At 39.2% G+C, this 27,148-nt stretch overlaps 1 protein-coding gene across 2 annotated transcripts; it reads right to left on the bottom strand.

The window, feature by feature from the left end:
* APMAP (adipocyte plasma membrane associated protein) lies at positions 1-27,148 on the bottom strand. 2 transcript variants are annotated; one of them, XM_054985506.1, is made up of 9 exons: positions 26,987-27,148; positions 23,767-23,883; positions 14,303-14,418; positions 13,186-13,278; positions 9,050-9,160; positions 5,347-5,521; positions 3,244-3,378; positions 2,620-2,812; positions 1-1,358 (listed from the first exon to the last, which is right to left on the bottom strand). In XM_054985506.1, the coding sequence occupies exons 1-9, from the start codon at positions 27,076-27,078 to the stop codon at positions 1,149-1,151; spliced, it is 1,242 nt and encodes a 413-aa protein (XP_054841481.1). In that variant the 5' UTR covers positions 27,079-27,148; the 3' UTR covers positions 1-1,148. The 2 variants fall into 2 exon arrangements, with proteins under 2 accessions (XP_054841481.1, XP_054841473.1); XM_054985498.1 differs by having other exon boundaries at positions 9,050-9,166; positions 26,987-27,147.

The following is a 27,148-nucleotide window of genomic DNA, read 5'->3' as shown; positions in this document are numbered from 1 at the left end:
GATGGTGCAGTAATTTAATTTTGTTTTGGTTGGCAAATTGTTTTAAAAATGCACTGTTTGTTTCAGTCCTTTTAAATACCATACAACTGTAATCCAATAAATCTGCTGAGACTTTTTACTCAACTCTTGAATAACTCATATACTTAAATCTTTTTGAAGTCTTTTTAAATTGAAAACCTCTGAACTCTCCACATTACAACAGAAACACAATATTGTGTGTCAAATCTGTAAGATAAAATATTTTCTTGGAAAGGTAATTTCATATAAATATGGTGTTTAATGTTGTATGAATGCAGCTTCTGGTCAAACAGTATATTATAACACCCATCAGATTTAGCGATTCAAGCAACATTTCCCACACTGTCACAGAATCTTATCCTGTCTCTGAGTAAGTTATTTAATCACTGACAAAATTATAGGATGTATAGGAATGTCCCCATTTCTTCAAACAGCAACTTCTACTCTTCTCAAAGTTACCTGCATTTATTTATCATCCTGAGATGTCTGAGATGACATTTTTAGGCTTTGGGAGTCTCAAAATGGAGTGATCTTGTATCTTTATAAACTTATCATGCGAACAGCAGTGCTAAAAATAGATGAACAGGCACTTGTCAAGCTCATTAATATATCTATAAATGTGCTGTAAGTTCTTACAACATGCATGTTTTGAAAGTCATGCTTAGAGAGAGAAATCCAAATTAGAAATAATTGCATGCAAGACTTCATCTGAGACTAGCAGCTCTGAATTCAATGATTTATATTTTGAAGAATGGAAGTTGACCAGGTATACCTATGATCAACAGTTTAGTAGAAGCTGGTTCTAAAGGTTATTAGATGAATGTATGGAATTTTATTTCATGAGGTAATTTGCTCTTTACCTTATCTAAGTAAAGATGCCACAGAATGGGCACAATCTACTACAAATTTCTACACTAGGCCCACTGACTTGAATGGAAGCTACGCAAAGCCATAGTGGATTGTGTCCATTGGTTTTAAAATGGCATGCTTAAAAATAAGACATGGTCAAGCTGAGTACCCTGTGATATAGTACTGTGCTTTCATTCTTCATCCATGGCCAGACTTGTGATTAATTTTTCCCCTTCCAGAACAATTCAATGCAGCAGTGGTATTTCTTTTGGCTTACAGAGTTAGACATCCTTAAGGTTCAGTCTGCAAATAAAGGGCGATCGGAAAGAGCCCAAGTAGAGATGTCCATTATGTTCATGTGCTTCACTTATGTATGTTGCCACCATTCCATTGGGATCATGGAAGCTTCTTCTGTAGGATCCAGTTTCACTTAGCTCTACAACAAGGCTGTTCTTGGGCACAAATTTCATCACTGTTTCTTGGCTCAGCAGCTGAAACAGAAGAATTGTTTTTGCAGAAAATTGTCTTAGCCGTGAACATCACAAATACACAACTTTAAACCAATAGTCAAGTAGTACTTGTTACTCTAAAACAGAGTCACAAATCAAGGTTTTATAGTATTTAGGAGATGCACCACCACCCAAATCTACAAAGAGCAGGACTCAAACAAAAGGAACCACTTGATTTCTATGGCAGTTTAGCATGTGCTCAAGTCTTGTCCACTGAAATCAATGGAACTGTGCCATAGTATAGTAACTAACACCATTTTGTATGTATAGCTCAGACTTTATCAGTTTGCTATGTCACAATGCATCACTTAAAACTATCATAATACAATTGATGTCTGATATCTTCAGCAAAAAACTGCTTAGTTCATGGGACATTTGGAGAGCAAACTGCATAATGAGCCATTTTTACAGCTAAAGCTTTTAATCCATCTGCCGTTCTGGAATTTGTCACAACTGAGATGTCTTTGCAGCAAATTGTTTTTCCATTTTGGCAGCTTCCAGAAAGTATCCAAGAGCACCACAGCAATTATTGTAGAATCTCAAAAGAATGCCACTGTTATATGTTACATAAATTTTGTTCAAGAAAATCATTTAAAAGTTAAGCAGAAGCACTGGTAACGAACGCTTACTAGCCCTGTAACATAGAGAACAGATTTACAGGTGCACTTCTCAGCTCATACCCACTCAGAAAGTTGCTGTAGCATAGTGGTTAAGTAGTTGGGCTGAGATTCAAGACGTTGCTGATTCAAATCCCACTACTGCTATGAGCTCAGCAAGTCAGTCCCAGCTCTCCAGCTGTATTGTGAAGATAATAGTAATACTGTCTTTGTTCATTGCTCTAAATGGGGCACTAATTGTAAGTGCAGTTACTACTATTACGCCCAAATCTTTCTCCTTTTTTAAAAAAGAAAAGTATCTTACAGAAAAGCATGCATATATATATATGTTAATAAAAAATAAATACCTCTGCCTCTAAATAAGTTCACAAAAATAAAAAGGGGAGTTTTTGCATGTTACTAGTCTTAATACTGAGTACTTGTCAAAAGTATCACTATGCCCAAGATACATGGTGCAAAGAGGTCCTAAGGTGAAGGTTTAAATTATTAAATTTAACATCAACTGCACTAGTAGTGAACAGGAGTCTAACCAGTGCAATGAGCTTAGATGTGGAAAATGGGATTATCTTGGAGCTCATTCTAGCTGGAGAAGACTAGGTGCGGAACACTGTGAGAACTCTTTTTACCTTAAATATTATTCTTTTAATCCATGGTTTATCAGATAAGAAATCCACCATAGAAAACCCAGGACTGGCACGAATAGCTGACATTGCCACCCAATAACCTCCAGAGCTACTTAAACGTATATTGTCTGGAAAACCAGGCATATTTTCAACAAACATATCTTCTCCACCTTTCATTAGGCCAGATACATAATACCTGAAAAGTGAAAGAAAAAATGCATAGCATCTTACAGACCACAAGGTAGGACTCATTCTTTCTAATAAACACTCAACAATCATCTTAAACAAGGCTCCAGAACATCCCTTACATCATCTTCACAGTATTTACTCAGAAGTGTATATTTATATAGGACACACAAGTAAAACAATATGCTACCTGCATAGCAAATGCAATAAGGCCACTTATAGAGCACTCTAATTTCAAAACGCCTCCTATTCTTTCTCTAGGGATGGTATCTTGACAAATGTGACAGCTCAGAGCTGTCTGATCAACTACTGAACATGCCTTCCCCCCCCCAACAAATTTTGCATAAAGTTTGTTAAAAATATACATGTACCCAAATACTTATGTAATATCTTCCATACATAGCCATGTAACAGGCAGCAACATCAGAGGTGTTTACCTACCTTCGTATTCTTGCCATAGTTGTTTCAGCCACCAATACAAAGTCTTCCGCAGGAGAAAGCTGGACTCCATTTGGAAATCTGAGGCCCCCCATCAAAACTTTCACTTCCTTTGTCACTGTGTCATACTCAAGCAGGCTAAGGGCATAGTTACACAGGGATTAATGAGGAAGGCTATATTATGATCAACAGCATTTTGTGCTGCCCACTTTCACAGACCGTAAGAATACTGAACAGCCATCCAGCATAACAGTTCATTTATTTGAAGAATAGGAAGGCAAATCTTAACAGCCTTATAAGAGGAGCAAACTGCTGTTTGATGCCAAAAGTCAGATGTCATTTGACAGGCCAAGTCACCAGTGAGTTCTGGGAACTTGGACTGTGCACCTCAATAAATCAAGAGTTACTGAGCTGACCAATACACACCACTTAATATCACTGAAAAAAGTTAACACCTTTCTCTTTAATAATTACAAGTCAGGGAAGGATCTCTCAAAATATTCTGATGAAAGTGCACGTTTGCACAAGAAACAGCAAGTTTTCCAGCCAAAAACAAAGCACCATCTCCAAAAACAAAGGAGAGCATCATCTCCGGATGCAACCCTTCCAGGTGAGATCATGTCCAGTAATTATAGGGCCAGCCAGCATAAGTATGCAAGAGCAACTGTGGTCAAGTGTCAGATTAGGACTGGACATATCCTAATCATACAGCTCACTGGGTCATTTCAAAGAGTTATTCTCTTGGCGTACCTCATAAGGCTGTTGTGTGGATAAAAGAGAAACTCATGAACTCCCTGGAGGAAGAGTAGATTAAAATGTAAGGGAAATATGAGGTCATGGCAAATTTGTGAATGTGTGTATTTTTTTGCCAGTTGGCTCTAGAATTCTGCTGTCATGATCACACTGCATGGGCAGGGATTTTGTTTAGTCACGCCAATAAACTTGAAGCAATATCAACATCTAACTGGGTGCAGTTTTAATCCACTTTTTCTGGAGCCTTAAGATACCCAACCCCTGCTTGGCTATTCATGAGTAATAACAACAACAGCACTTATATACTGCTCTTCTAGACAGATTAGTGCCTCACCCAGAGCATGAACAAGTCAGTGTTATTATTATCCCTACAATACACCTGGGGAGCTGGGGCTGAGAAAAGTGGCTTATCCAAGGCCACCTACTGAGCTCATGAAAGTAGTGGAATTCAAACCAGTAGAGTGCTTATTCACAGCCGAACCACTTAACCACCGTGCTATATCAGTGAGTACAAGGTACCTCATATCACTACAAGTTGCATAAGATGATTCATTTACACTTCTGCCTCAGTGTTATTTTGTCATCACATTTGAGAAAGACCACAAGACACTTCATTCTACATAATGCACTCTTACACTGGAAGTATTACTTTAAAATAAGTATAAAATCCAAGCTTAAACACAGTAGGGGCTTCACCAATTGCAGGCTTCTGTGTACAAACTTATGTACAAACCTGGCACCATGATACCAAGCAAGTTAGGAGCCATATCAACAGTGGGCATTTCCAATCTTGCAATAAAAAAGAGAAGCAAAATACTGAAGCCCAGTAACCCTGGGATTCATATGGCACTGTGTCATACAACCCAGTGATTAAAGGATGTGGATATCCACAAGCCAAGACTGAAACAAAAACTCATCCCAGCCAACTGGCAAGTTTCATGGGGTGATACAGAGGTGCCGCCTAAACAAATAGTTTCTTCACCTACAGCAAACTCAAACCCAGGCTTTGTTCTCAATGATGCCAAAGATCCAGTTCATACATACAGTATTAAAGACAACTAGTACTCAGGCACTGCCTGAAGGATTACATGTGCAGGGTCAAGCCATGACCCACAGGCCTCATTTTGCCCATAGGGGCTATACATTTTGACTTTCAAGTAATGAATAAAAACACGTAAGTTAAAAGCAAGGATCTCTCTAAAAATTCCACACCAATTAATCACAACCACAGACAAGAAAACCATTCAACAAGCAATGCTGTTGAAGTGTTTCACTATGCCAACTGAAACTATGCCAATTGACATTTGAAATTCAGTGCAATTTACTTCAGAATTTCATGACCAGAGTACTTACCGCCCATCATCTGTAGCCTCCATGATTAATAAACAATAGTCTTTTCTGTGCCATTTACTGCTAGAGTCCGTAAAATAAATTTTCCTTCCATCTCGAGTCAGTGTAAGATCATTCACAAAAGACAAATTCTTCCCCTCAATGGGGGTCTTGGAAGACACAAGTCGTTGCACTTCCCCTGATCACAGAAAGAGAACCATTCTTTCAACCACTTATTTTCCTGTTCTAAGATTAGCAATGATTTTGCATCAGAATACTACTTTTTCTTTATTTTGGCTCCAAAACATACATGCACATGAAGGTTTATTTATTTACTACATGTTTCCATGGCCAAGTGGAAATTCAAACCTGGGTCTCCCAGATCATAGTCTAACCATTGGCCCAGCTACAAGCATCAGCTACTGTATCTAAAATCAAGCTGGCATCCTACCTTTCTTCAAGTAACGCTAAGCAATGTTTTCACCTAATAAGTCTGTTAGGTGGGAAATGATGAGAGAAAAGGCACTTTGCCTGAGGCCATTAGAGCAAATATTTGAGAGTTGGTGTAGTACAGAAGCTTGGATGTGAAAAGTAAGTTTCAGAAATAAAGTATGCTTTCAATGTACAGGCTGTGCAAGGACCATGTCCCATGCCTTGGGACTAATTATTGACAATGAAAGCATCAGATGCATGACTTCTAACTTGCTCAATCTCCTCCCTAACCTGGCCGTTGGTAGACTGCAAGTAACGCATTAATTTATAACCTTGACGGTAATCATTTGGCCAACATATTTTTATACTGAAAGTTATGTTTGTAACCTGGGTTTTTCTTCAGTATTTTGCTGATTTTTCAATTCCAGAATTTAAAAGAAGGATCCGGTTTTTTTGAAAAATCAAAAACGCTTTATCAGAAAACTACCCTAATGAGGTACTGTTTTTCAGTACTGAATTTATTTGCAGTAGTGGTAATGATAGGTTTGCCATGCCACCAAATAGCATCCTTGGGAGCTTTAAGGGGTGGAGATAGGGGCAGACAATGTGTTTATGTCATGTCTGGGGCAAAAACCCAGATGTGACATCAGCCAACATTCTGGACTTTCAGAGATATCTCAGATTGTGGGCTGATGCACTGACATCATGTCCAGGATTTTGCCCAGATGCGATGTCAACAAATTGCACAATGTCATTTCCACTCCTACCTCCCAGTTTTCTGCCTGCCCAGACACAAGGACTTGGTGGGAGTGCCAGACCAGCAGGAGATTAAGGCAGTCATGATCAATAGTTAATACTGGGGGCGGGGGGAACCCAATTTGTTGAAGAAAATCAAAACACAGCTCTACTTATATCTCAACCATCAACTCTTTTTGTAAATGGGTATTTCATAATCAGCATCAAGTTACAAAAAAGTCATGAGAACTGTTTTAAGAACAGCCAGTGAAAAGCTAAATTACCACTATCTACGTAAATATCAGAAAGCGCACTACTGGCAGAAACAACATGCAACACACATACTTTAGTCTGTTTATTAAAAGAGTTTTTGCTCTTGCTCTGGGCCTGGAACACTAAGAAGTTTAGCCTGTAAGCAGTGTAACTGCAGCCCTATCTACACTTTGGAACTTAAATCTGAACCAAAAATCACAGGCAGATGGGCTACAAATACTTTTAGGAGAATCCAGGGTAACCGAGGATTGGTATTAGAGCTTCTGCCAGGGCTCATTTCGAGGGGGAACATGCAGGAATGCAGTCCCAGCAGTTCCTCAAAGAGGTCACATGTCAGGTGGCCTCGCTCACCTTACTCTCAGCCATTTGGGGCCTGTTTTGGCCTGGATTGGGGCCAAAACAGCCCGGATCGTGCCTTTGACGGGTGGTGGATCACTCTCCCGCTCATCAGTGGCCCGAACCTAACCATTGTGGGCCCCTTTTCAGCCATTTTCAGCCCCCTTTTGCCATTTTGGGCCCAATTTTGACCCTGAATGTCCAGGATTAAGTCCAAAACAGCCAGAATAGGTGATGTCAGGGGGTATGGCATATGCAAATCAGTTATACCAATGACACATTTCCAGTGATGGCAAGAGGTGTGTCATATGCTAATGAGTTCTGCTAATGAGTTCCTTCAGCTCTTTTTCTACAAAATGACCCCTGGCTTCTGCTATTTAATTTGTTCATAAATAATGTGGAACCACAGGTGACTGTTAAAGTAGCCAAGTATATAACTGATACTGATTCAAGATGGTTCAAACCAAAGCAGATTGCAAAGAGCTCCTACAGAATCTCTCAGAACTGGGTGAATGGGCAATAATAATGACAAAGAGATTGAATGTACATAGGCATAAATTTGATGCACACTGGGACAAAAAATCTGTAGCTAATTGGGCTTAAAGTGATGGTGGGTGACTGTGAACAGCAATGATAAAAAAGGCAAAACCTACAATAGGAACAGAAAAGAAAGCTGATACCTTAATGCCCTTGTATGTATGTCTATGGCATGGCTGCATTTGGGAATTCTGTGTAGAGTTCTGGTCATCCCATTTCCAAAAGGATAATGCAGCACTGGGAGAGGTGCAGAAAAGGGCAACCCAAAAGATCAAAGAGTTGAAACATTTTTCTCTTAAGGAAAGAACAAAGATCAGTGTTCTTTCAAAAACTGGATTTTTAAAAAGTAAAAAATATGATGGTTAAATGGATCATTCGTGTTCAGCGACAGTTCTTCTGAATAACAGGAGTGGGTGGGAGGGGCAACAACAGGGAGAGGCTTTGGTCTCTGCATCCCCTTTGCAGGCCTTCCAGGACATTAGGCCCGCTACCAGGGGAACAGGACACTGGACAAGATTCTCACTGGCCTGAGCCTGCCAGGCTTTCATATTCTTAAGATGTCTTCAGAGAATACAGAATACTTCAAAGGATTTTCTTATTTAGGTGGTTTAGGATGGAACCAAATTGCACTGCCAGGATATTTAAAGACCAACAGCATCATTAACCAGAGTGATGAGAGTAGCTTGTCTCTCAAATCAGAATGTCTGAATTTAATTTTTATAAGGATCAACATTTTTACAATTAGAAAAAAAGGTTAATAGAAAACATTTCCCCTTCCCAATCTTCAACAAGCACAGAGAAGCTTAACTTTAAGGCTTCCTCCACTATGGACACAATTTTGCCTAGTTACCCCTTCTTTTTGCAACCTCTCATGATACATGGTATTTTATTCAGAAGAGACCTAACCATCCAGAAGCTTTTTGGTATGATAAAATTAAGTGTTTACATAGTATGTTCAATGGTTGCATAATGAACATTACACTGCATATGTTTGGATGATGACTGATTAGTTCTAAAAAACTAGATTTGTAGCAGAAGAGATCAGGTTTGTTCTGAATTAGCTATCCAAATGAAAAAAAACCTAGAACTACCTGCTACACCATTTCCCAAAGGAACAGTTAGCATTCCATGGAAGCAAATATGAGATTTGCAAAAGATGACAGGTACAGGACAGAGTGAACTACAAAATCAAAGAGAGAGTCTTTTTTCCCTTTTCTAAAATTTATTTTTATTTAAACAGACAATATATAAATGACAAAACATAACAAAACAAACAGAAAGAAGGACAAAGCTATGTTTCAAAGTTCTGCAATTTCTAATTCTATTTCATTGCTTATCAGATATATTATTCTATTGAAAGAAAGAAATCAAACAGATCCTCAAGGCTTGCTTACTAGTAAGAGAAAAAATTTACCTGAGGAAGGAAAAATTTCAAAGATTCCATAGTAGGCATCTGCCACAAAAAGGGAGTTCTTTGGTCCCACACGGATTCCAAGAGGTCTACCACACATGGGCTCATCTCCACCTGTTCCTTTTAAGACACATTAGCCGGTTCAAAACAGGTGGTATGTAAACATTAAATTCTGCTTTCAGAAAAAAAAGTCTAGTACTTAACCCTCATAAAGATGATAAAAAGTAAAAGGCAGGATTTGGAAGTTCACGTGGCGACAGCTTTTATTTACTAACCCAATGAGATGTTCACACCTTTTTGTACTGACAAATTCCAGAGTGATGACAATTAGCCAGTTGCCATAAAATACAAGAAAGCATCTTATAACACCTCTAAAAGACAGACACTGTAGTTCACAAACCCGAACCACAATAAATCATTATAGTGCTGCAAGACTTATAATTTTGAATGTTTCAATATTACAAACTGACTTTTATGTGTGCTTTTGCTACTGATTAACATAAGTTACTTTTCTTCACAAATGAAACTGTATTCACAGCATCAGCAGATATTTGAAGCTAAAATTTCACAGTGCCCCCTACTGCCTGTTCTGAAGACAAAAAACTGGCTTCGAGAGCAGCAAAGTATATTCTTAATCTTTATCTTTCTTCAAGCTATCCAGTCAGTCGTGCACTATCTACTCTAATATAGAATGATTTCCAAATGGTTAACTCCCTTGTACATCAGTCATCTTCTTGCTCCATATTTACTGAATTCACAAGGCAAGGTACAAGAGCAGCACAGCCAATGCCCTGAGTATCAGTTTCATTTCTTAAGAATGTTTTTTTCCTTTACTTTGTGGAAGAGTAAGCTGCAGTACTGCAGCCCAAGCTCTGCTCACAACCTGAGTTCGATCCTGGCGGAAGCTGGGTTCAACTAGCTGGCTCAAAGTTGACTCAGCCTTCCATCCTTCCGAGGTCAGTAAAATGAGTACCCGGTTTCCTGGGGGTAAAGTGTAGATGACTGGGGAAGGCAATGGCAAACCGCATCATAACAAAAAGTCTGCCAAGAAAACATCATGATGCAATGCGCCCCCCCCCCCCCCAACTGGGTCAGTAATGACTCTGTGCTTGTACAGGGGACTACCTTTACCTTTTTTGTGTGGAAAAGAGCTTCAGGAGAGAATTATGGACAGTTACCTGTCTCAGGCTGCAACGGACAGGGAAGCTGCACCTCTTGCACCCTAAATTCTTAAAGCTTATCCATATACTAGGATGACAACATCAACTCAAGCTATTAGAGCGTGGTCTAGATTACACCGGTCAGTTTTTAAAGAAAATAGAAAGCTATACAGGAAAAACAATTAAGGAATCAAACAATGAATATTATTGAAGAAATGAAACTATATACATGTAAATGCAAAGCTAAATGCTGGAAAAGAGCACTGACTTCTTCGTGTGAGTGACAGATATCCCACTTTTTCTAATGTTAAATTTTCCTACATCACAAAAAAAGTCAACATGTCTACAACAGAATGAGAGGTTTATTATTACAGTGTATTATTCTACACACTGAATAGGAAAATCATTCTAAATAGTGAGGTCAAAAAGCAATGAGAAATGCATGTGTTACAATATATGGCATTTTATGTCATTTATTAATGTCATTTCTGTTCAAGGCTCAACTATATATAGTTGAGTGATTCTCAAACTGTGAGTTGGGACCCAAAAGGAGATTGCAGCTCTCTCACAAGTGGGTCATAGGGCTCGAGTAACGCAGCTCTGGAATGCTCAATGGCAAATTCAGATTTGCCTCTTGTGCAAAATGGCCATGAAATAAAGCTTGTTACTTAACAGTACTGTATATTTAATACTAAATATAAAAAAATTCTAGATCACATCAAGCCTGAATTCTCCCTAGAAGCTAAAATGACAAAACTGAGGCTATCACATCATGAGAAGACAAGACTCTCTAGAAAAGTCAATAATGCTAAGAAAAGTTGAAGGCAGTAGGAAAAGAGGAAGACCCAAAGTGAGATGGCTGGACTCAATAAAAGAAGCCATGTCCTCTAGTTTGCAAGATCTGAGCAAACCTGTTAATAATAGGACATTTTAGAAGTCTTTCATTCCTAGGGTCACCATAGGCCAGAGGCGAGGCAACTTGACAGCACATAACACACACACGAAAAATAAATTAGTTTAGTGTTAACTGTTGTAAGATTTTTACCTTTTATATTGGGGATGGGGGAAACAGCATAGAATTACTTTGTAAATGAGTCCTGAAAACTACAATAATTGTAGACATCGATTGCCAAAAGTGTACTTAAGGATTAAAAATTGGTTTAATAACAGGATGCAGAAAATATACATAAATGGACAGTCCCTGCAATGAAGGAAAACAAACAGCAAGATCCCACAAGGATCATTATTAAGACCAGTGCTATTTAATTTGTTCCAGTGCTATTTAATTTGTTCTTAAATGGGGCTGAGCTGCGTAGAGACCAAGTTTGTGGATGATACAAAATTATTTTGGATTGTAAAAACCAAGGTGGATTATGAAGAGATACAGGAGGATCTCTCTAAATTTAATGAGTGAGCAATAATGTGGCAAATGAAGTTCAAGGCTGGCTAAATGTAATACATATTGGAACAAAGTATCTTAACTTTAAGCATACACTAATGGTATCTAAACTAGAGGAGGCAAGACTGAAAGAGATCTTGGGGTAGTAGAAAGCTCGATGAAAATGTTGACTCTGTGTGAGGCAGCAATGAAAAAGGCAAACTCCATGGGGATTGTTAGGAAAAGGACTGAGAATAAAACAGCCAGCATCATAATACCCTTGTGTACAGCTATGGTGTGGCCTTATCTGGAATACTGTATGTAGTTTCGGTCACTGTACTTCAAAAAGGACATTGCAGAGCTGGAAAAAGTATAGAAGAGCACGATCAAGATGATTAAAGGATTGTGTATCTCATAGGAAAAGCTCAAAGATTCTAGGACTTTTCAGTTTACACAAAAAGTATGGAGGAGAATGACATAGCAGAGGTTTATAAAATTATGCGTGGGGTGGAGAAAGTGATAGAGCTTTTACTTCCTCTTGCATAATACTAGAACTTGGAAGCACCCAATGTATATAATCCACAACAGGTTCAGGACAGACTAAACATTTACTTGATGAGTACTTAAATTGTGGAATGTAATGCCAGTGGACATAGTCATAGCTATGACCAGAAACCGCTTTAAAAGGGGGTTAGCCAGCTTCATGGGGGATAGATCCATCAATGGCTACTGGTCAGAGTGAGGAAAGAGAGCCTCCACATATGAACACAGAACTAGTATTTGGAAGTCTGCTAGGAAGCAATTAGGGGAAGGCCTTGACCTGTATGCCCAGATCGTTGGCCCTTTAGTTGGTCACTGTGAAAAACAGGATGCTGGATTAGACGGACCACCACTGGCCTGATCCAGCAGGGCTCTTATGTTCGAAGTTTATAAGAGAGTCCCACATCAAAAAGTTTGAGAACCATTTGTATACAATTTCCATATCAGTAATATGATAGAAATTGGCTTTGATCCTTCCAAATCCTTCCATCCAGGGAAGTGCAATTTCCCTGACTTGCTGGGAAACACCATCCTGTTGCAGTCTGAAATGCCACCCTAAATACTGTCCCTGGAGGACAGGGAACCCCCAGAAATAGCTCTGGAGGGGATCAGAGGTATGCTACCAAGAGAACTGATGAAAACGCATACACACACTGGTGTCGGCAGAAATTTTAGATGGGATCTAATACATAATGGTTAAATATTGTACATACAAATTAATCTTGCAGTTCTCATTGCCTTTTAACCTTTAATTCTCACCCCCATCTGTATTTAGATCTCCATGGAGGACACTTTATATGTAACTGATAACATAGGTCTAGTCCATGAAAGCTTGTGGCACAATGCATCCATTTTGGGTTTGATGCAACTTAGCTACCCTCTGGTAAAAAGTAGTAATATGCATTTTCACACAATTTAGCTACTATTTCTATTTGAAAGAGTGTTTAAAGTCCAGGAAAAGACACAAGAAAAAGACAGCAAAACTAAATGGCAATGGGTTAATCACTACAAGATACAGCTAAAAGTATAAGCAACTACCAAAGTAAGTTGTGTTCATTTACCACAAGGACCATGTCCAAGTCGAGCTATAGTTTGTATTTGCCCATCTTCAATCTTCAGAATTTTTCCATCAGCAGTACCAGTGAACAGCACATCTGAAAGAGACAAGTGCCTGGCTGATAATCGCCTTTCTCACTGAGACTCAAGGTGGATTACAGTGTGAGATTAGCACAGTCACTATCAAGGACATTTCAATAAGCAACGCCATAGGGTATATGCATGAAAATTTTCAAAGACATAACAACAACAAAAATCCAATGCAGAGTTGAAAAAACACTGAAACACAGCACAAGTAAATCTAAGACTGACATTAAACAACCTAGAACTACCCAGTAGGATCATACTTAAGCAGCAACAGATAGTACATAGTTGTGACGTCTATGGACCCTATCTCTTTAGTTAAGAATTCTCTTTAGACCCCCTCCCCACAGTACAGCCCTCATATCTGAGTAAAAAAGCAATCTTGAATAATTCAGCTGACACCACCAGCGGAAACAGGAAATTAATTTCTAAGTCCTATCTCTTTGACTAACTGGCAGGAATCACTCATGTTTAAGATGCCTTCCCCTGCGGAACGAGAAGGATCTCTGCCTTTACCCATGGAAACCAATGTCACTTGATGAAGCCCAGTGCTGTCTACATTAATTAAACATTTGATTATGTATCTAGCAACTTCATAAATTCCAAATAGAGGGGTACAGTATTAAAAATTAATTGATCTTAAATGCACTAAAATTGAGCTAATTTCAGTGTAAAAATTTTCCTTCACCGTTTTTTATTCTGTTACTGAAAGAAGGTGCAATTCTTTGAGAAACCTTCACATCCCATAACAATTTAGATAAACCAAGTTAACTAAAGGGTTTATGGTAACTGATTCTTACTGAGAATCATTTGGAGTAAATACAAAGTCCAGAAGAGGCTCAGATATTTTGTAAAACCCAGGAGACTGTAGGGGGGACAGAATGGCTAATTATGTGTCTGCCTTATAATCCTTGGAGTTTGAGTCAAATGGAGCCCTTCACAATTCAGAATGCAAGCATTAATAATGCTGAGAAAGTCTTTGTGTGAAGCAACTGAATAAACAGTCATCTGAAACCGCCACTGATTCCCTGTACTTACCACCAATATTTGCAATAGATTCTGGTCCAACAAGCTGGTTTTCAAACAGCCTTTCTGCTTGTCGGAGCTTGAAATTGGGCTCTAATGTGCCAGATAAGGGAGGAGGTTCTTTGAAGCTGGGCAAAGAGAGAAAATTTCATCAGTGCTGTGTGTAAAGAGTACTCTTGAGCAACAAGTAGAACTTTTTTTCCATTTGCCAATACATTGCAAGCATTCAAAACAGCATATTTTGTTTTCCAAAATGGCAACTGTTTACTGTTTGATATGTGGGTGCATCAGCTTTAGAAAGAGAGCACCAGCAGCTTGAAGCAAGTTTACACAGGGGGTTCCTTAACCTTTAATAATTGAAATACCTGTTAATTACATGTTGTCATTCCTGGAGAACAGGGACCTGTTCTAGTAAACAGAAGTTCATCACAACACAGAAGTCAATGTGTGCCACATCACACCATGAGGAACAAAATGCTTAATTCCTGAAGTTCAATTGTTAGTTCTGTACATGCTTTAAGTTACTTCATGATACCTCAACTCAAAAAAAATTGTTCACAAGGTGACAAATACACACACAAGCAGTTTTAAGTACACTATCTCCATGAGGGAGAGGCGCAATACATAAATCATTTGCTAAAATTCTCTTTGAGGTCTGCCATTACAGATTTTCAGAAGGGTAGACATGAAGTGCAGTTCTAATCACAATCATCCTCCTTGGAGAAGCATGTTAAATAGTAATGGTATACATTTTGTGCCTCAGTACACATATTTTATAAGTTTCAAGAGAACTTGTCTACATTAACTGATACAACTTTAATTCAATGCCTCCATACTACCTAATTTAATTACAATTCTTCAAGTTTTAGTTGACCAAAGCATATTTCAAATGGTGGCCCCATACTTGTTAGAACAGCAAGTTCAAACAGCTATATAGAAAATTACCACAGAAAGATTACAGGAAGTGCACTATTCACAGTCCCATTCAAATACAGGGATATTTTAAAATCAATTCATATTCAAGCTTAGCAATTTTACAATTACTTTTTTACTCTAATTATTTAACTGAACTGGCTCAATTATTGCACAGTGCCTGTATCAAGAAGGGATACTTAATGTGATACAGGAGAGGCTGAAACACTAGTCAAAGCTAATGCAAATATCTGCATACAGCTGCAGCTGTGCACACCAGTAGTGCCACAGGCTACATGGAAACAATTTACATGTGTAAGCAGTATTTATATGTTTGCAGGATCTAGGGCCTGTCAGTTTCAGCCCCTTTCTATGCTACACAGTTGTGGAAGTTCAAATCACAGTAATTCTTGATAAAGGTATACCTTTACAGTCTGTAAGGTATACCAAACTGACTTCCTTCCTTACACCATACGTTCTTTACACTATCATTTATCCTTACTGGCAGTGGTTTCTCAAAATCATAGATACAGAAAAATTCTTCCTAACACCTGCAACCTATGTGCATTTAACTGGAGATCTATGAACCATATAGCATCTTGTTGATCTGTCTTATTCCAAAAGAGCAAACAGGAGGATTAGATTTCATATTCAACATGGACAGGACATATTTAGTACATTTTTATTTCACCTTCTCTCCAAAGAGCACAGGGGAGCATATACTTTGCTCTTTCCATTTGACCTTCATAACAACCCTGCAAGGTATGTTAGGCTGACCAAAAGAGTGACTTCTGGGACAAAAATCTTCATGGACGGCAGGAATTTGAACATGGATCTCCCAGATCCAAGTCCAATACTAACCACTACTCAAACCTGTATCTTAAGCATTATTTATGTAAGTGCTGTTGGGTAAAACTCACTCTAACACACTTCTGCATTATTGTTTTTGGCATAATACCAATAGCACAACCAGTATGCTGGAAACTCATCTAGGCAGGGATGTAACAGGCTCTTTTGCCTGTGTCTGAACTAAGCTTCCACTAGTCGAAAGGAAAGATTTATCTTTTCTTTTGGATAGTGTTCAGCAATTAGTTCAAGACCTGTCAAGCAAAATTGTTCTTTGAACCATTTGCTTATCAGTACATTTATTTGTAAAAGGTTCTTTATTGCTTTGCGTTTCTAATCAAAGTACTCAGACACCTGTTAGAGTTTATTTCTTTTATTGAAAATACACTCTATTTTTTAATGAAGCAAGTAGTTAAAAAATATATGATTATTAATATAAGTCCTACAAAAATAGAACACAAAAAGGCAATCAGAATTAAATTTGCTAATATTTCCTAACTAACTCTTAAGTTTAAAATAATCAAAGTTCTTATGAAATAGATTAAGATTTTCATAGCCTACATTGTAAAGATAAGAATCTCACCTAATCTTCATGAGATCTCTTCCAATCAGAAATCTAACTCATTATCTAGATTAGCATGTTTTATAAGTTATCATATGCAAATATCTAAGATCTTTTCACATAATAGCATAAGCAAACTATGATTGGTTTAATGCTTCATTGAATATTCATAATTTCTATTGTATAACCATCTAATTCGCCAAAAATGGCGTTATAGCTAACTTGCAAAATAAAGCCATAAATCCGTGAGAAATGACAGGAAGAGTTAAGATACTAGATCACTATTGGCCCAGTCTCTGATAAAAAAACATTAATCTAGATGAAGTCCGCTGTTTTTATTTAGCTGTCAAATGATTAAAGCGCACCTGTTTTAGTTACCTAACACTAAAAAAAATGCACAGACAACTCATAAAAAGTTTAAAAGTTCACCTAGAATACAAGCCGTTACTATGTATTAGCTTAGTATTGATTAGTATACTGTGCTTTAATCTATATTATTACAACAAGGGCTCAGCTAATCACATTGTTCCAGCATTCTCTCTTTATTTCTCAGTATTCCCACTGCTTTTCCAAAACGTTTCACAACCTTCTTAGAAAAATTTAAAGCATTTGTGGGAAGCATACTTTATGCAATGCTTTACAGATGACAGCAAAATACACAATCACTTTGACCAATAAAACCTAATCACCAGGAGTACTGAGCTTACCAGCAGGTGGGCAACCACCCTGCCAGCAGCTGCCAAGTGTGTGTGGGTTTTTTAAAAAATCACTTATGTAGATGAAAAAAAAATACTTAGAAAACTTAAAATAACAGAATGTAGTTACACTGCAATGGATACTGTTGGCTGTAGGTAGTTCTTTCAGTTTTAGGCGGCTTTGCACTACTTAATCCTATGCTTTTCTATTTGGATTGCATAAATTAAATAGACTAAAGGTGATGGAGTAGAAATTACCACATCTGTTTGTTACATATTGTTAAACCAGTTGTAGTTATAATTACAGCCAATCTAACAATTTACATAGAAAATAACCCCATTTCAGTGGGATTCTTCAAATTTAGCAGGAACAGTAGTTTTTAAATGCTGTTTTTTTGTCCCCAAACTATGAAGACTTTAACCACAAACACCTGGCAAAATTCTAACCTGTGCATATAACACAGCTCTTTTTGAAAGGAGAATGGAGACAATGTAGTGTTCATTTAAAAGTTACATCCCTTTAGCAGATCTCCAGAGTACATTCCTTTCGGTCAGATTCTCGCCAATATAGCTGCAGAAGAGCTTATTACAACTCACTGTAAACATTCTTGAGATATATTTTGAAACTACTGCGCTTATTTTGTTTTAATCAATAAGGTTTGTAAAATCTATTAAATTTTGCTTGATTGAGAAATCCCAACCAGAATTAATAAATGGTCTAAAGTAATAAAAGTCTATCCAACAATTAAATAATACATTCTAGCCTCAAGCTAAATGAACTGTATCTTGATTTTATGCATCTTCTTGGCTAACCAGTGAAGTGAAATAATATTTCACCCTGGAACCCTGATAGCTTCAAAAGTGCAAACACTCAAACTATGACTGGTCAGGAATTGGGTCCCACAGCTCACCTGCACCTTCCTTTACTGTGCCCAACAAAATTTGTATAGGAGTCTACATACTTAGAGAACAAGTCAAATATGTAAACAAAGCATGCAGGACCTATCCCAGGCATCTGTATTATATAGTAAGTTTTTCAGCAAGCCTCAAGATTTATTTACATCATTTATACCCCACTTTTCTCCCCAATGAGGACCCAAAGTGGCTTATGTAATTTTCCTTTCCTCAATTTTATCTTCACAATAACCCTATGAGGTAGGTTAGGCTGTGAGTGTGTGACTGGCCTAAGGTCACCCAGGGAGCTTCCATGGCAGAGCAGCAATTCAAAAGAATGAGATTTTAAAATGCACAAGCAAACCAGTTTTTGGACAATAAGGCAGCAAATATCTCACAGAAGTTTTGAAAGGCTGAAGATGTTTGAATTTAATAAGATTTATCATGCATCTTTCAACTTCTCAAAATGCTATATTCCTGAGGGAAATGAGCTGTCCTTTATGGTGTATGGTACAGTTTCACCTCATCTTAAGTAACTGCCTTAGAGGACTATGTAAGCATTGATATTTTATATATGAAAACCTAAATGCATAGAAACCCATGAACTATAGTTTTAGAGGAATCCCAGTTTGACTACTTGCTATAGCATGAGCAAGTTGCATGCATTTACCATGAGAAATTAGAAATTGCCATGGACTCATTCATGTAACTGGTTATTCAGCTGGTATGCTGAGTAAAATCCTGTGGAACAAAGCACCTGTCACTTATTTAGAAGCACCAAAACTTTAAAAGCATTAAATGCTAATACAAATACAAAAAGGGTATGCATTTTTGTATATGCAAGAGAGTACAATTTGCAAAGACCTTTTAAATACATAGGTTTTTAAAATTGTGAATCTCAAGTAGAGATAACAGTCTTTTGGTTTCCATTGGGTAGCCATGTCGGTCTGCAGTAGAACAAGAAGATTCAAGTCCAGTAGCACCTCAAAGACCAACAACATTGTTCAGGGTATAAGCTTTCAAGAGTCACAGCTCCCTTCGATACCCTTGTTTTGAAACAATTTTATGCTCTCACACACTCAAGTACCTGGAGGGACAAATAACTGTTCTGTTAAAATGCCAACTTTTTATAAAGAAAGGTATTCAGGTAAGTGCAGATAAGTGCACAGTCTCAAAACTTACAAATACTCTTTTTTTTAAATAATTTTTTTTATTTTTCATAGCTACAAAACACTACACCAGACTATCACAAGGAAAGGGGAGAGGGAAGGGACAAAGGGAGGTGGAAAAAGAAAAGGGGGGGGGGATGAACTACAAACACTAAACACTACACTTCAATGTTTCCCTTCATACTGTCATAATACAAAAATAGCTCCATAGAATAATGATGGAGTGGTTAATCATACAGAGAATAAACATTTCAAATTCTGATTAAACTTTCCTCCCCCTTCTAGGTCCCGGACGCAATTCTCTCTGTGCAACTGCTGTTGCGATGCTCTCCTCCTCCTCCCCCCCCTCCGGCTCCTCCTTTTCTTCGTTCTTGGTGCAGCAGAGTTCTGGGTTTTTATTCTCAAAATCCTTTAGTTGATCTTCTGATAATATCTTATAGGCCTGATCTTTATATCTGAACCATATTCCTTCCGGGAATAACCATTTGTACTTTATTCCATGGTCCCTCAGAAGAGCTGCAAACTTTTTATATTTAAAACGCCGTTTCCGGACTAGAAATGGAACGTCCTTCAAAATCTTGACTTTCAAACCCATAAAGTCCAAATCCGCATTGTATGAGTTATATAGGATGGTGTCCCGAATCTTTTTAGATGAAAAGTCAATAATGATCTCACGAGGCAACTGTCGCTTTGTTGCATATTTTGAAGAAGCCCGACGGACCTCCAAAATGGCGCTTTTAACCTCTTCTTTAGTCGTCCTCGCGGGTGTTGCCAGTAGTTCCGAGACCAAATCCCACAGATCCTCATTTTCCTCCTCTTTCACGTTTTGGAGACGCAAAATTGTCTGTGTTCGTTCCACCTGTAGCCCGATCAGCTGGTTCTCCACCAACTTCAGCTCCTTTTTTGTAGCCTTCACAAGTGATGCACTTTCCAGAGCAGACTTTTCTGCCCCCCCCCGCTGCTGCCTTAATGGTTTTCACCTCGCTTTCAATTAAGCCCACCCTTTGATCAGTTTCGTTCAGCTTGTCAACAAAGGGTTTTATAGCTTCCACCACCGCCCTGCGCACCAACTCTTCGAGCGACTCCCCCTTCTGCAAGGTAGCCGAGATTGACTTACCGAGAGCGGGACTTTGCTTCTTTGCTGCCATTTTGGGGGGGGGGGGGCGCCAACAAAATTCTGGAACTCAACGAAGGGGAAGAGCGAGTCTTCTTCAGATCAACCTCTCCTTCACAAACGCTTGTAGAACAGAAGGGATTCGCTTGTTTACAGGCTTCCGCCTGTTTCTTTTACTTGCCGTTTCTCGTTGCCCGGCGGCACTCGAGGCGCCGTGCACATCTGCCGGCCTCCATAGGGACAAACGGGCAATTCCCCCCCCCCCGCATTGATTTCGGGGAGTTCTTCCCGCCGCGTCCCGGACCCTGGCTCCCTCCCTGGGAGTCCTGGGGGCTAATCTTTGCGGATCAGCCGCCCGGTCAGGGTGCCCGGTCGTTTCCTCCCGGACCAGCCGAGAGGAGCGTCCGGCATGGCTGAGAAAACGAAACCGAATCAAAACTTACAAATACTCTTAATGCGTGGATCTCAAGTAATAATCAATGCTGTGTATAAGAATTTGGATACAATGCTATAAAGCTGTCATAGCCTGCAGTACCCACTAGTCCTGTCTCAGGTCAACCAGTTTTGCAGATTTAAATAATGCTTCATGCTGTACAAAACAAGCCTTCCAGCAACTTGACCAGCATATATACACGTCAGTGTGAATGTTGTTACATGCTAGGTAGTAATAAATCAGTGTATTTTTCTCTCCCGTCTCCAAACTGCTCACAACTCATTTAGAACTGTTTTGGAAGTATTTTTATTAGCAAGTAAATATGTGGGAGCATATCCACATGTCTTCTCTAGATACAAACCTTCCTCATAGAGTAACATTGGCTGCATGAGAAGCATCATGCAATCTGGACTGTTCAATTTCTCATCTCCTTTGAGTCCTTTGGGACTCGAGAGAGCAGCTGCCACTAGAAATAATTAACAGACCTTTTTCCCTCCATGGAAGCTGTCCTCCCCTCATGTCTGTACAATTATCAAATAACCAACAGCACTATGGTAGCAGGATGGTTACCAATGCAATAGTAACAGCAAAGGAAGCAAGTGTGTTCCTAACTGGAGAAAGACTGCCATTACGGGTAGAACTGCAACCAGATCCCTACCCCAGGAAGCATAAAGAAGACATGTAAACAGCAAGAAAAGTGCTGTGGCTGCTGCCGCTCTACCCGAAGCTTTCCGAAGTGCTTCAGAAAGCTTTGCTTAGGTATTTCCAAATCAGCTCTGCAATGTTGGGGCCAATTCAGAAATACCAAATCATTCCGAATCAGGCCTGATTTGAGTTAAAAACCCAAATTGGAAACCTGAAGCATGTGCCCCTATTGCTTTTTTCAAAGCTGTGGTCATACCAATGGTTGAAGGGATATCTAACTTGAAGTTCTATTAAGTTCCAAAGATACTTGATATTTCACATGCGAGGTTTACCCTTAAATAGCTCTCCATACAGTTAAACAAATGCTTTAGTATAGGCAAATACTTTAGTCTATACAAATGCTTTAGTATATAGGCAAATACTTTAGTATAGGCAAGTTAAAAATATTAAACCAAATGTTAGAATCATACAGGCCAGTCTGAAGGTGCCACATAGAAGACAAAGAATCGATATGGTATAGTGCAAAACTAGCAATCTAGAAAATGACAGATTTCCCTTGCTTTTTTTTTTTAATCTACCAAGAAATTTAGGATAGTGAGAAACAATAAGTGGCATGCAATTTATCGGTACTTATGAATGATTACAGGTATCTCCCAGACAAGTGGGTAACAGATATTTTATTCACTTCCAGCCAGTGAATTCTCAAGGTTTGATTTTTTTTTACTGTACTACAGACAAAAAGTGCATAACTATAATGAATACCACAAAAGAGGCAGGATGTATCCGCAAATGTCTTTTGAATTAAAAAATTTAACTACACCCTTGACAATATTAACTGACAATGCATGATGGGTAATCCTTTGTTGGGTTCCTACCAGGCATGCCCTGTTCTGCATACTTGCAGATTTAATATAAGGACTGAGGGTGTGCACGCTCCAAAAATCGGTAAATCCATTTTTTTTTTACGAATCTGAGAAAAAAATTAGAATTCCACGAATTCTGAATTGATTCTCTAATTCAGTTCAGGTATTTCTGAAAAATTCAGCCATTGTTTTCTATGGGAAAATCACCCTGGGAGCTATCTGGTGCTCCCAGGGTGAAGGTTCATTTTTTAACTAAGAAGGTTAGTTTTTTAACTAAACATCACCAAATTTTCAGGGGGGGGCTACTCCTGACTGTCCTCTATTGACCCCCCAGGTTTCAGGAAGATTGGACCCCAGGGGCCAATTCTACGAGCCCCTAAACAAGGTGTGCCCAGCCACTCCATTGTTTCCTGTGGGGAAAAATGTCAAAGCTGACTCCTATTGCAGAAACACACAGGGGCAAGGCTACCATGGCTAAGGCACACTCCCAAATGCAAGCTGAGCTCATCCCAGAGAAACCCCAATAGAACCAAACAGAAGCACAGGAACAGAATTCCCCCAGAGCTAAACAAAAGCACCACATCAGAGATTCACATCAATTCCACCCAAACCAAACTGAAGCAAGGGATACTGTTGCAACTTAGCCCAACAGAATCAATCTGAAGCACAGGAATGAATCCCCCCAGAATCAAAATGAAGCAAGAGGACTAACATCACATTATAGAATCACATCCATTCCACCCAAACCAAACAGAAGCAAGCAACACTGTTGCAACTTAGCCCAACAGAACCAGTGTTATTCACAGCAGCCAGATGTTGGGTTCAGCCAGTGGGGAAACATCACAGAATAGAACCAAGCAGCACTCAACCACAAGCAAAAGCATTTGGGATATCTGATTTTTGATTTGGCATACCAAGATTTTACCGAATCAGCCAAAATTCAGTATCTTAATCCAAATTCTGAACCAAACTGCACACCTCTAATAAGGAATACAGAGCAGGACAGCAGCTGAGGTGCATAACATGATTCATAATGTGCATGCTGGGCACTGAGCCATTTAGAGCTTTAAATATCAATAGCAGTACTGTCCAGAAATTCAGGTGATAGACAATGATGCTAAGCAAGGACTAATAGAATGCAGTTTCTACATCCAGCATCCATATTCCTCAAAAAAAGACTGAGTACTACTAGCATTATGAGAATTCTTGTCATAAAGAAACTTGCAATTATTTATTGAAACATTTGTATCCCACCTCTCTTACCATACAACGGTAACTCAAGGCAACACTAAGTGCATAAGATGTGTGCTATATTGTGATACCACAAGCAATTAATGACTCACCTTATTGGCTGAGGGTCTATTGGAGAATCCAGAAAAACTATTGCTCCAAATAAGGGAATAATCAGTGATACAGCCAGAGTCATGAAGGTCATACGGAACACCTTGTTGCTGTAAGTACTGCAACAAAAACACAAAGCTGAAGTCAGTACCTTAATACGTCATGCCATGCTAAGTTCAAGCTTATTAATAGCCATAGGAGGTTCTTAAGAATCCTGTTGGCCCTAAAAAGAAGAAAACCAAGTTATTTCTACAACATAGGCAACCAAATCTGTTAGTAAGAATAAAACTGCACCAACAAATCTCAAAGTATTTTACAAATGTGTAAAAATCATAATGGTGGAACGCGTATCAATTATGGATCAAGGTATACTGTCATTTCTACAGAGAAGCATGAAATAGGAACATAATTAGTATTCCACAATCTCTCCAAGTAAATCTCTCCAAGTAAGTACTTAACTCTGAAACTACCTTTTTAAAACTTACAATAATAATTACAAGCAGGTAATATGTCACAACATTCCAGGAGCTGCACCACTTCCAAGTACAGATGGGGACTGCACATTCAAATGCTTCCCAATATAAAAATCCACACAGAAGCTAGTACACAAGAAAGTATTCTAGTGTAGCTTCCCTTTTCACCATACTAGCTTTCCATTGCCACATTATTATTATTTTTAAAAATGGGTTTTTTTAATCGTACAACTACCAACTTCATTTTGAAGTGTTCCAGTCCTAAGATAGTTAAATCTTCTGATCAACTCTAAATCTTTTTGTTTTAAAATCTAGAATGCAAACAAATTACTATGTGGCACAAGTCTATCAAATTCTCTTCAACATAGTTGGATGGATCCAGTGCCAAATTTTCACTTGCACTAGAGCTCCTGTGCAAATAGAAACAGAAAAAAAGGCCACAGTAGCCATTTGCTCTTATTTTATCTCCACTTATACAAGATCTTGTGCTACCAATTTCTGAGCCATATAATATAAAGTGCTAGGTCTTGCAAAGCAAAACTACACCAAGTCAGTTAAGGTTTGTGCATGAGTTGCTAGATCCAAGCCAGGCCTGCAACATACACCATTCACATGACAAAAAACATTCAGTAAGAATTTCATCCAGCATTCCCATTTCAGGGAAAGCTTCATGTGATGAACTAGATTGCCATGAACTGTTTAAGGCTAATCATCCACACGCACAAAAAACGGTTAATAAGTCCATTTCTCTGAATGGAATAGAACTTTGGAGAATGAAAGGACCTTTGTCTTACCCCTCCCCACCAACCCAGTTGCACTAGATCTTTATGTTGCAAGTGTGCAATAGGGACATTTGAAAGGTATGCTCACTTGGGGGTTTTATTAGTGGGAGCCTTGAATATTATGAAACATATCTCCTGAGATACAGAACACCCATGGAGCACTACATAAAACCCACACAAAACCTCTAAACAGCAGATTATGTTTGCCCATCTGTATGTAGTGTGCTTTTATAGTGTCTATGAAAGATTAGAGGACTTAAAAACCAAAGGAATTGACAAGATCCCAATGTCAATGGTACTCTTTTAATCAGTAAAGGAATTCTGAACACTGACAAAAGGGATCTTGTTACTCAAAGATGTTTCACAATTACTCCTTTTTCAACACTGCATGTTCTGCAAAGGATGTGGGGAGCTATACAAGTGAAGAAAGAGTGGGCAGAAACCAAATACTAGAGTATAACACATCTGTAGTCTTTACAGTTCATGTTAGAACAGCTAATACTACTGAGGTGGATAAAATCAATTTTAAAAATTAAAAAAGTTTTCAAGAAAGTAAATTTTAACTATAATTCATGGCTGAATTGGGATGCAAATTCGAGTCTCCCTGGTTCGCCACTCAAATCTCTATCCCCACAGAACAGTACTATATAAACAGTTCACAAGCTTACCTACAGCATACATTCAAAATATGAGTGGATGGATTCAGATTAACAGCAAATGCAACATCCAAAGTAGAAAAGATGGGGAAGGGGAAGGCAGTGTTATGTGGCCAGGAATTTCACGCCACTCTTCTTCAAAGGATCTCAGGGTGGCATGCAAGGGAATGTCTCCCTAGTCTTAAATCCCTAGTCTTAAATCCAATACTCTAACCATTTACACCAACTGTATCACTCTGTGACTCTGCCAAACGAGAGTGAATTTCTCTGCGCAACAAAGACAACTCTTCTCTACCAACCTCTTCGCTAATGATCCCTCCATCCATCTGTGCTAAAGTTCAGCAGAGCTTAATGCTGGGATACCTTTATAACACTAACCAGAATACAAAGCATTACTATCACAGATGTCGCTCCCCTCCTCCTCTAAAAAAGACACATACAGCTAGATCTCATATGCCTGGTACTAAAAGAGTCCAGTAGCACCTTTAAGACTAACCAACTTTATTGTAGCATAAGCTTTCAAGAATCACAGTTCTCTTCATCAGATGCATCTGACAAAGAGAACTGTGATTCTTGAAAGCTTATGCTACAATAAAGTTGGTTAGTCTTAAAGGTGCTACTGGACTCTTTTTGACTTTGCTACTACAGACTAACATGGCTAACTCCTCTGCATCTGGTACTAAAAGGCATCAGTCTAACTTTCTGCTTTTTACTATTGCTATTTTACTGGCTTTGCTGTAGTTACTGTGGTTGTATTGCCTGCTCTGCTTTTATATACTGCATGCCATTTGGGATGCCATCAACGCATCCGACATACATAACAGAAAGAGGGAGGCAGTTCCTTGCCTCTTCGCAGCTTACAGTGCACGTTTTGGCAGTGGGGAGACACGAGAGAGGCAACTACAGCAACACATTCTGGGGTTTTGTCTGAGGCTGCTCTACAGTTGCATTGCCAACTGTCTCAGGAGCCTCGAGAGGCTTAATGACCGCGGAGGAGGCCTGCCAAACCAGGCTTAAACCCGAAAGGACGCCGGGGGAGCGCTGAAGCATTTTTCCTCCATCCTAAGTAACCAGGACGCCCTTTCAGACAAATCTTCCCATCAGGACAGCCCCAGCCCTAGAAGGAAGCAGCGGCCTTCCACGCCCCGCACTGCCAAGCAGAAAGTCATGAGTCGCGCCTCAGCTTGAGGTTGCCCTTCGGAGAAAGGGAGGGGGGAGGGGGGCTCTTCCTCCGCGAGAAGAGGCGCGCGCGCGAGTGACAGCACCGAAGAGAGAGAATCAGCGGCACAAGCCGAAGAGGAGGCCACTCACCTGCCGCCCTTGCTTTCCTGAGCCGCGTTGTCCTCTGTGATCACCTGCGGCCGGAGGGGCCGCCGCTGCCGCAGGCCCTCAGCCTCATTCATCTTGCCCGGACTCCCCCGCGGTGTGCCAGACGGGGAACGCGCCTGCCCGCCTCCGCCGCACAAGCCCGCG

Source organism: Eublepharis macularius, chromosome 1 (assembly GCF_028583425.1).
Source record: "Eublepharis macularius isolate TG4126 chromosome 1, MPM_Emac_v1.0, whole genome shotgun sequence".
NCBI classification, from domain to species: domain Eukaryota; kingdom Metazoa; phylum Chordata; class Lepidosauria; order Squamata; family Eublepharidae; genus Eublepharis; species Eublepharis macularius.
This window is presented reverse-complemented; position numbering and strand designations above follow the sequence as displayed.

Bases quoted from the DNA above. Each gene is read 5' to 3' on its own strand.
- APMAP (XM_054985498.1), bottom strand. From the start codon at position 27,078: ATGAATGAGGCTGAGGGCCTGCGGCAGCGGCGGCCCCTCCGGCCGCAG. The intron at 14,419-23,766 runs GTGAGTCATTAA...CTCTTTGCCCAG, and splicing joins ATAGACCCTCAGCCAATAAG to CTTCAAAGAACCTCCTCCCT. The intron at 1,359-2,619 runs GTAAAAAGAGTT...CTTCTGTTTCAG, and splicing joins TTAAAAGAATAATATTTAAG to CTGCTGAGCCAAGAAACAGT.